This window comes from Corythoichthys intestinalis, chromosome 17, assembly GCF_030265065.1.
Source record: "Corythoichthys intestinalis isolate RoL2023-P3 chromosome 17, ASM3026506v1, whole genome shotgun sequence".
Taxonomy (NCBI): Eukaryota; Metazoa; Chordata; class Actinopteri; order Syngnathiformes; family Syngnathidae; genus Corythoichthys; species Corythoichthys intestinalis.
This window is the reverse complement of record NC_080411.1, coordinates 4,155,127-4,165,907: the sequence shown is the minus strand read 5'-3', so window position 1 is coordinate 4,165,907 and position 10,781 is coordinate 4,155,127. Positions and strand designations below refer to the sequence as shown.

Below are 10,781 nucleotides of genomic sequence, written 5' to 3'. Positions count from 1 at the left end.
GGGTGGTAGTGCAAGTTGTTACCTCAGGACGCAACTCACAGTCAGTCTCTGGGTCTATGAGATCGAAGGTTTGACTTCGAACTTGACTTTGGTCCAACCTGGAGAGGAAAGCTGGGCCTCTGAGCCAGGTGGAGCTGGAGAGCTGCTCAGCGGGCAACGCTCGTGTGGCATGGTCTGCCGGATTTAAGTGTGTGGGCACGTAATGCCACTGGTGAGTTTGTGCAAAGCGCCTGATGCGTTCGACTCTGTTGTGCACATAAACGTGAAAGCGTCTCTTGGTGTTTGAGATGTACCCAAGCACTACCTTTGAGTCTGTGTAAAGATTCACCTGATCGACTGTGACATCCAGCTCCTCTAGAACCAACTCTGCTACTTCCACGGCCAGGACTGCTGCACAGAGTTCAAGTCGGGGTATGGTGATGTCTGGTTTAGGAGCTAAACGTGCTTTGCCGAGGAGGAATCCCACTTCGCTGTGTCCGTCCTCATTTGTGAGTTTGAGGTAGGCTACCGCACCTACGGCTTTTGTGGAAGCATCACAAAAAACGTCAATCTCTATTCTTTGGGCTGCAGACAGCGGTATTGAAGTGTACATTCTGGGAATTTCAAGATGTTGTAGGTGTCCGAGGGAACTTTTCCACTTTTGCCACTGTTCTAATTTGTCTTTTGGCAGTTCAGTGTCCCACTCTGAAACATTTGTGGAAATGTCTCTGAGTATGGTTCTACCCCCTACGATTACTGGAATAGCAAAACCAAGTGGGTCGAACACACTGTTGATAACTGACAGAACTCCCCTTTTTGTGAACGGCCTTTCATTTACTCTTACTTGGAACTTGAATTGGTCAGTCAACAGCTCCCATCCTAAGCCCAAACTGCGCTGCATTGGTGGGGTAGTCTGCCCAATGTCAAGACCTTGCATGCCTACAGCACGATCTTCGGTTGGAAAGGCTCCTGTTATGAGAGGACAATTGGATGAGATTTTGTGCAGGCGTATGTTACACTGAGCCAGCATCTTCTGTGCCCTACTAAGAACATCAATGGCCTGCTCTATGGAAGAGAATGACTTTAGCCCATCATCTACATAGAAGTGCCGTTCAATGAATTCTTTTGCGTCACTGCCAAATTCCATTTCTCCTTCTATGGCTGTTCTTTTCAGTCCAAAGATGGCGACTGATGGGGAAGGACAATTACCAAACACATGGACAGTCATCCTAAATTCTTGCACTTTTCCATCAAGGTCATGATTTTGGAACCACAAGAAACGAAGGTAGTTACGGTGGTCTTCTCGTACTATAAAGTTGTGAAACATATGCTCCACATCTGCCATAACGGCGTATGGGTCGGACCTAAACCGCATCAGAACTCCTACGAGAGTGTTGTTAAGATCTGGTCCCTTGAGGAGCACGTCATTGAGAGAAACATTGTCAAGTTGAGCACTCGAATCAAAGACTACCCTAATTTTTTCTGGCTTTTGCGGGTGGTAAACGCCAAAACTAGGGAGATACCAGCACTCTTGATCTGGCGCCAGTGCGGGCGCTGGTTCGGCATGGCCCTTGCTGAATATTTTCTCCATAAACTCAGCGTAATGCGCTCTCATTTCAGGTTTTCTTCTCAGCGTTTTGCGGAGCGACATTAAACGATTGTAGGCCTGCTGCCGATTGTCAGGTAGGCGCCGCCTAGGTGAGCGGAATGGAAGTGGAGCTACCCAGTTATTCGCCTCATCTTTAGCAAAGTTGTTGTGCATAATGTCTAGGAACAACGCATCTTCTGCCGAAAGTGCAACTTTGTCGTCATTTGTTGTTTGTTGGAAAATATGTTGTCCTAGTTCCGCTTGTGTGTTTAGTGGATCGTTTTTGGTGTATTTCTCTTTGATAACGATTGTGTTTTCGCAAGGACTGAGGAACGTGGGACGTCCACTGTTTAGAACGTTCGTCTTAAATGAGTTCAATGTGGGTTTATGAGCTCCAGAGAGACAGACATCACCTATGACAACCCATCCTAAATCGAGACGCTGGGCATGAGGTGCATTGTTTGGCCCATTTACCTGACCACGAACTTTATGAGCCTGAATGATGTCCCTTCCCAGGAGCAGAAGAATGTCTGCCGATGGGTCGAGAGGAGGAATCTGTGAAGCGATTGATCGCAAATGAGGGTGAGCTGCTGCTACCTCAGGGCTGGGAATTTCGTCTCTATTATCTGGAATCTGATCACATTCTGTTATTGTAGGCAGCATCATGGAGACCTTACCATCTACATCTTCTACAATAAAGCCATCAGCTTTGCGACCTCGTGTCTCTGATAAACCTGCACATGTTCTCATGGTGTATGGGAATATGGTACCTTGCACATTAAACATGTCAAAAAACGCAGATCTGGCTAAGGATGAATTGCTCTGATCATCCAACATGGCATATACCCTCTTTTTCTTTTCTGGAGAAGTTCGGCGATATACATTAACTAAACAGATCTTTGAGCATGATTTTCCTTTTACGCCTTGCCCACATACTTCTGTGCAACTGGCTGTGTTCACAGGATTTGGGCCCTCAGACTCCCCGCCGTGACTCTGGGTTGGGGGATTAAAGTCTTGAGGTGTCCATGGAGGTGGACCGACATGCATGGCAGACACATGAGCATCGCTATCACATTCTGAGCATTGGATAATAGCTTTACAGTCTCGAGCCCTGTGATTTGTGGACGCACAACATTTAAAACAAATGGCGTGCTCTTTGAGAATGTTCTTTCTTTCGTCTAGTGTTTTCATTCTAAACCCCCTGCATTTGACGAGTGAATGTGGTTTTTGGTGGATAGGACATTGTTTGTCTGGATCGGGTGCTGTCAATTTAGCCGGACTGATCTCTATTTTATTCACCGCCAATGGAACTCTGTATTTGTCTCGTCTTACTGATGTCTTATCAACCCTTGGATTTATTACGTTTGAACACTGTAACATAAAGCTAGGGTCTGTTCTCATTTCAGCGTAGTCATTTACGAACCGCACAAAATACGAAAAAGGTGGATAGACTGCACCGTTTTCCCTTTTGTATTTGGTACCTTGTGTAACCCATGACTCCTGGAGTCCATATGGGAGTTTTTCAACTATCGGGTTTATGCCCCTTGGTGTGTCGAGAAAGCTAAGACCCGGCAAATAACTTTCACTTTTGGCATACGATAGCTCTAACAGAAGATCAGCAAGCTCCTGCAGTAAGTGAGTGTCTTTGTTGGAGATTCTTGGAAAAGTCTGCAACCGTTGGAAGAGTGAGGATTCAATTACCTCTGGAGAGCCATAAGTCTTGTCTAGCCGCTGCCACAGACGTTGGAGACCTGCCTGTGGATTACTCACGTGGACCGCCCTGATCCTCTGAGCGTGTTGAAGAGACTCCCCGCCGAGCCACTTGGTGAGAAGGTCGAGCTCTTCGCTGGGCTTGAGATTGAGGCCTTCCGTCGCGTTGCAGAACATGGACTTCCAGGACAGGTAGGACTCTGGCCGGTTGTCGAAAACCTTGAACCCCGATGTCAGCAGATCACGCCGTGCTAGATAGGCTGCTAAATTGGACAGTTCACTTTGTGGGGTTGCTGAAGGTGTAGGCTGGTGTGAGATGTCCGTTCTCGCACGATGAGATTGGAGATGCTCTTCGTCAGCGATGTCGATGTGACGCACATGTGGAAAAGCACCAGCTGATTTTGGGCTATTTTCTGGTTGTTGAGAGTCATTGTGCCTAACCAGGTGCTCATTGTTTGGCGTTTGTGTGCCATCTGCTTGGACACGCTGGTCGTCAAAGTGAGCATGCACATACTCTTGTGCACGCCTGATGGAGGGGGGTGTCTTGGAAAATACCCCTTGCTCGCTGAGGTCGACTTTGGCGCGCTCCTCTTCTTCGAAAGTCGCCTCCCAAACTTTAGCTGCGGCGAGCGCTGCTTCTGCTTCACCTTCCGTCTTCAGAGCGTGTAGTGTTGCCTCGATGCGTGCCTTCTCGACCTCCATGTCGATTTGGCGTTTGGCGTACCGTGCTCTGGCGTAGGCAGCTTCGGCGTCTGCTCGTGCTTGTGCAGCAGCTTGACTCGTTCTGGACCGGCGTGAAGAATGAGAATGACTGGCCTCCGACCTGGTGACCACTTGGCTGATAGGTGGTGAAACTTCTTGCTGAGACATCTTGGGTGCTTGATGTGTTGAAAATCTTTTTACTCTTCTGCCCTCAGCCGAGCGTATGGCTACTCGACTTTGGCAGCGAGCTAAACCAACAAAGAAAAATGGAGGCCCAAACTCCTTCCTCTCATTTATTTCTTCGCGTGAACGTGCGTGTGCGTGTGTGTGTGTGTGTGTGGTAAAACTGAAACATACATAAAACACAAATGTTATACACAAAATAAAAGGTTCTATACAATAACATGTTTATGTAAATAACAGAAAACTGGCTCCATTATGAGCAAATGAAATGAAGTGGCTACTTTAGCTTAGCACAAAAACGTGTGGGTTCGCGCCACATAAATAACAACAAAATAACAGAATAGACACACCAAAATTACATCTAACCCACTGTTAAAACGTACAAACTTACAGATTTTGTTTTGTCAAGGGTTCCCAACGATGTATGGTGCAGAGGAGGTGTGTAACGTCTTAACACCTCAAGGCCTCTTTTCCAACTGAAATAAAAAGTTCTTTCTGCCTGCTGCTTACAGCAAGTCGCCACTAGGGGAAGCCGAGCGCAAACAGCAATACCAAAGAAAAACTTAAGATTCTGAGTTAGAATAGCGACATCCTGTGGACGGATGAACAATGTACAATCTTAGAAAGAAATTAAACCCAAAAAGTAGTCAACATAAGACCAGAGGACATAACAAACCCCATTGAGATGCTGTGGCATGACCTAAAGACAGCCGTTCATGCCAGACATCCCAGGAATCTGACTGAAATGCAGCAGTTTTGCAGAGAAGAATGGGCCAAGATTAGTCCTGATCGATGTGCCAAACGTATATGCAGCTACAGGAAGCGTCTGCTTGAAGTTATTGCTGCCAAAGGTGGTGTCGTAAAATATTATTATTATAATTGCGATGGTTCACTTTCTTATTTCTCCCCCTTCTGTCATTGTTTGCATGCTATCCTCGTTAAAATATGCTAACCTATAAAATGTTTGGATGGTTTTAGCTTAAGCAGACACTGTTTTTTCATCTGTGTGATTTTGACAAAGATCAGATCACATTTGATGGTGATTTTATGCAGAAATGTGAGAAACTCCAAAAGGTTCAGATACTTTTTCATACCGCTGTAATTAAGACATAATTGATATATATATATATATATATATATATATATATATATATATATATATATATATATATATATATATATATATATTAGGGCTGTCAGAATTATCGCGTTAACGGGCGGTAATTAACTTTTTAAATTAATCACGTTAAAATATTTGATGCAATTAACGCACATGTCCCGCTCAGACAGATTTAAATGACAGTACAGTGAAATGGCCACTTGTTAATTGTGTCTTATGGAGTTTTGCCGCCCTCTGCTGGCGCTTGGGTGTGACTGATTTTATGGGCTTAAGCACCATGAGCCTTGTGTAATTATTGACATCAACAATGGCGGGCTACTAGTTTATTTTTTGGTTGAAATTTTTACAAATTTTATTAAAAACGAAAACGTTAAGAGGGATTTTAATACAAAATTTCTATAACTTGTACTAACATTTATCTTTTAAGAACTTCAAGTCTTTCTATCCATGGATCGCTTTAACAGAATGTTAATAATGATAATGCCATCTTGTTGATTTATTGTTATAATAAACAAATACAGTCCTTATGTACCGTATGTTGAATGTATATATCCATCTTGTGTCTTATCTTTCCATTCCAACAATAATTTACAGAAAAATATGGCATATTTCATAGATGGTTTGAATTGTGATTAATTGCGATTAATTACGATTCATTAATTTTGAAGCTGTAATTAACTCGATTAAAAATGTTAATCGTTTGACAGCCCTAATATAAATATATATATATATAAGAAAACAATTTGTACATGGATATATCTTAACATCTTTCAATAAAATAACACATCAGACTCCAACGGCTCTTTCCTTGACTGACAATGATCGTGATGATGATGAAGAAACACCTGTGGACTTGAAGATGATGAAGAATATACAATGCACAGGTGTCAAGGGAGTCTTATACAGTATATCAGAAAATAACTGAAACTGCAAATTTCAAAGCCCGAATTGGAGAGGGATCTCTGTAATCTTTTTATTTATCTAGATATGTATTTTCCATAGAGACGTTGGGACGTTTGCCTCACAACCAAGAGTCATTTGCATCAGTTCCCTTCCAGGTGTCTATCACGGTTCCATTCTAAGGCCCTTTCAATTGTTCAATTGTGATTAGGCATTTTTTACATAAACAAGTACAACAAGGCTTGATTTGGAAAGGATTGTTATGGGAAGGAAAGCGGAGAGCGTATCATTTTGGCATCTTTAATAGAATGCCTGTCTGGTCCACTCTGGTTTTCGTCCTCCCGCAGACCTCTTTAGGTCAGTCAAGTAAGGCCGTTTTGGGGCTGCTTGAAGATTTGTCACATGCTGTTTATCAAATATCCAAAAGAAGATGCGAGGACCCAAGCATAAAATAAAAAAAGATGCCGCCGCTGGGATTACTCTTGAAAATGTCTATTTCCTGGGAACATGGTTATCTCCGAGTTCACGGTCGGAGTTCCCGTTCGGTATCATGACTTCTCGACACAGCGGAGGCCGGGGGTGGAGCTTAATTCATGTGCACGGACTTTTCATCCAATGCTGCAGCAGGGATATCCACAGGAACTCGTTGGTGACGAGGAGGCATCCATAAATATACCAATTTGAGCATTCTGACACTTTTAATGATTCAATTGGTTTCAGAAATGGCTCATATGAAAGCTAAGACCCTCCCAAATAATGTTGATTGTACAAAAATATATTTGTTTCACTGAAAAAAGATTGATCATTGAATGAAGACATAAGGGTCAAATTTTGGCAAGACAAAAGTTTTGTCGCCTACAGAAAGTAGTGTGAAAATTGAACAAAAAATGTACTTCAAATACAAAAAAATGTTACATAACATAAGCAAAATAAGTCGTGGTGCTGTGAGATCCAAATTTAATATTTTGTCTGACTTCCATGGGCTTCAACAAGCCTTCATACAATTTATTGATGAAGTCATCAGGAACATCATAGAAAGCAGTCTCCCATGCCTCCCAGAGTTCATCAACATTCTTGGGTTTCGTCTTCCGTGCTTCCTCTTTCATCCTGTTCATGTCTGGTGACTGGGCTGAATCATGGTGGCAAAATCATGGTCTGCGGTTACATTCAGTATGGGGTGTGCGAGAGATCTGCAGGGTGGAAGGCAACATAAATAATCTGAAATATCAACAAATCTTAGCTGCCTCTTACATTCCTAACCATAAAAAGGGACAAATTCTGCAGCAGGATGGTGCTCCATCGCATACTTCAATCTCTACCTCAAAGTTCCTCAAGCCAAAGAAGATCAATATCCTCCAGGACTGGCCAGCCCAGTCACCATACACAAACAGGATGAAAGAGGAAGCATGGAAGACGAAACCCAAGAATGTTGATGAACTCTGGGAGGCATGCAAGACTGCTTTATTTAATGTTCCTGATGACTTGTATGAATCCTTACCGAACCGCATGGATGCAGTCCTTCAAGCCCATGGAAGTCATACAAAATATGAAATTTGGATCTCACAGCATCACTACTTAATTCGCTTATGTTATGTAACATATTTTTGTATTTGAAGTACATTTTTTGTTCAATTTTCACACTACTTTCTGTAGGCCACAAAACTTTGGTCTTGCCAAAATTTGACCTTTATGTCTTCATTAAATGATAAATCTTTTTTCAGTGAAACAAATATATTTTTGTACATTCAACATCATTTGGGAGGGTGTTAGCTTTCATATGAGCCATTTCTGAAACCAACTGAATAATTAAAAGTCAGGTGATTAGCAATTGTTTCTACAAAATGGATAAGCGACTTATGTCAGGGACTGTATTGTATTGTATTGTGTAAGATTTAATGGTTATTTTGAACTCACCATCCTCTTTTTAATTATCGTATAAACCTTTTCTTGCCAAAGAGAGGCAAAAGAAATGCAAGATTGTCACATAAAAGCTAAAAAATAAAAGAAAGACAACAATAACAAAGCAACAGATAAAGCTTTTCTGTTGGGGTGAAGACATTTTCCACCTTTTCACACTGACTTGTGTGTAAAAAGACAAGTGCCTCGAGGAAGAGGAATTAAAGTGATTATGTGGCTGGAATCCGCAGAACCGTCTGTATAAAAGACATCATTGTATCTCTGCATGTTACAGCACTGCTTCGCTTTTTTTTTTTTTTAAATAGAGTGTAGCGGCACGCCTGTGGGGCATTATTGTGGAAAGTACCATTTAGGAACAAAACAAAACAAAAAAAAACAGATTAACACTACATCACAAGGATGGGTGGGGCAAAAACAACAAGGCTAACCAAATTATCAATGTATGGCAGGAGGAAACTTTTCACCATTTTGGAATCTCTTAAGAAAACTGTTAAAACCAGAGAAATGCTTACAAAAATGCTTTGGCACAATTATATCTATAATTAACACATACACACCAAAAAAAAAAAAAAAAAATGGTTTTACACATGCATTAAGCTACTGCATTATACATACTGCCCCAAGGCATACGTGAGAAACATTTTCATTAATATTTGCAAAACAACAGTTAACAACAAACAGCAGTAACCGCAACCTCCATCTCCTATTTTTTATTTTCCCTCATATCCAAATTAGGGCTGTCAAAACTAACGCGTTAACAGGCGTTAATTAATTTTTTTTAATTAATCATGTTAAAACATTTAAACGCAATTAACGCATGCGCGGAACGACCCACTCAAGCATTGCAGCGAACAGACTATAATGGCGCCGTTTGAAATATATTGAGAGCTAAGGGCAGAGACAAGCAAGTGGAGTGGACGCAGGTGTTACCGGCACCCGCCAAGGGAGCCGCTGTTATTTTCAATGTGACCGTCATTGTCAGATTGAGCAGTGAGGAAGAAAGTGGTCGAGTGAGAGAGTAGAGAAAGTGCGCAGTTAGCGCAGGCTAAAGTGCTGCGTCCCCCACATGCTTTTGTTTTGTTAATAAAAGTACCCACAAAAAGCCATCCAACGACTCTCTGTGTTTATATGTACACCGCCGTCTTCCTCAGGAGGAAATCAGACGAACCGAGCCAACCGACGACAACAAGCCAACGTAAATCGCCGGTCCATAGCACCACCAATTACCAAGAAGGGCGAACTGGTAACGCAGGCATTTATTGGAGCCGCGCTATATAATGGAATTAGCGGTGACATCTCTTCCACAACTGTTATAATTATTGTGGCAAGCGACTTGGGGAAGAATAACTGGAGATGATCTTTTTTTTAACACCATGTGTTGTATTCAACGCAGAGAACATATACCATTTGCAGCAACCACTGTGACTCATGGTTGCTCAAATTCCCATCATGCATTTGGGCAGCTAAGAACGTTTAAGTCGCTACATTGTCATTTAGTGAAAGCACAACAAAAATAATATTCCTATCTCTCAAAAATAAAATAATGTTCACAAAAAGAAAAGCGCTCAATGCAGAGATCTAGCATTCCCAATCAAAATAGCTATGCAAACTAATACTCTATTCATAAACATTAAGTTTAGCTCAACAAATACACTAGATGGAAATATTTAGTCACAATATACAAACTATCAAAATTACTATAACTTGTACTCACGTTTATCTTTTAAGAATTACAAGTCTTTCTATCCGTGGATCCCTTTCACAGAAAGAATCTTAATGTTAATGTAGTCTTGTGGATTTATTGTTACAATAAACAAATACAGTACTGAATGTATATATCCGTCTTATCTTTCCATTCCAACAATAATTTACAGAAAAATATGGCATATTTTAGAGATGGTTTGAATTGCGATTAATTATGATTAATTAATTTTTAAGCTGTGATTAACTCGATTAAAAATTGTAATCGTTTGACAGCCCTAATCTAAATGCAAAACAGTGGTCTGGGAAGTGGTGTGCTCAGTGCTGCAGCACCCCCTGGTGTTGGGGAGGAAAAAAATGTTTTGGTTGATTGTTTTTACAGAGCCCCCTAAAGGGACATCGGCAAAAATATAATACATTTAAACTATCTGGTGCGAAGTACAAAACGATCTAGTGCGCACTAGAAACTATCTGGTGCACACTCAAAACAATCCGGTGCCCATTAGAAATGATCTGGTGCATGCTCGAAACACTCTGGTGCGCACCCGAAACAATCCGGTGCGCACTCAAAACTATCTGGTGCGCTCTCGGAACTATCTGATGCGCGTGAGAAACTATCTGGTGGGCACTCGAAACAATCTGGTGCCCACTCGAAACAATCTGGTGCGCATTAGAAACTATCTGGTGTGCATTGGAAACTATCTGGTGCGCATTGGAAACTATCTGGTGCGCATTTGTAACTATCTGGTGCATGCTCGGAAGTATCGGGTGCACACTCAGGACAATTTGGTGCACATTAGAAACAATCTGGTGTGCATTAGTAACTATCTGGTGCACGCTCAAAATTATCTGGAGCACGTTCGGAACTATCTGGTGCGTGCTCAGAACTATCTGGTGCGCACTCGAGACTAGGTGGTGCGCGACCATCTGGTGCGCACTCGAAACGATCTGGTGCGCACTCGAAACAATCTGGTGCGCACT

General features: G+C 42.0%; 1 protein-coding gene across 1 annotated transcript; it reads right to left on the bottom strand.

Moving 5' to 3' along the window:
• Positions 1-840: 840 nt before the first annotated feature.
• Positions 841-4,788, bottom strand: LOC130905931 (uncharacterized). The gene is made up of 2 exons (XM_057819729.1): positions 2,042-4,788; positions 841-948 (listed from the first exon to the last, which is right to left on the bottom strand). The coding sequence occupies exons 1-2, from the start codon at positions 4,145-4,147 to the stop codon at positions 919-921; spliced, it is 2,136 nt and encodes a 711-aa protein (XP_057675712.1). The 5' UTR covers positions 4,148-4,788; the 3' UTR covers positions 841-918.
• Positions 4,789-10,781: the final 5,993 nt, after the last annotated feature.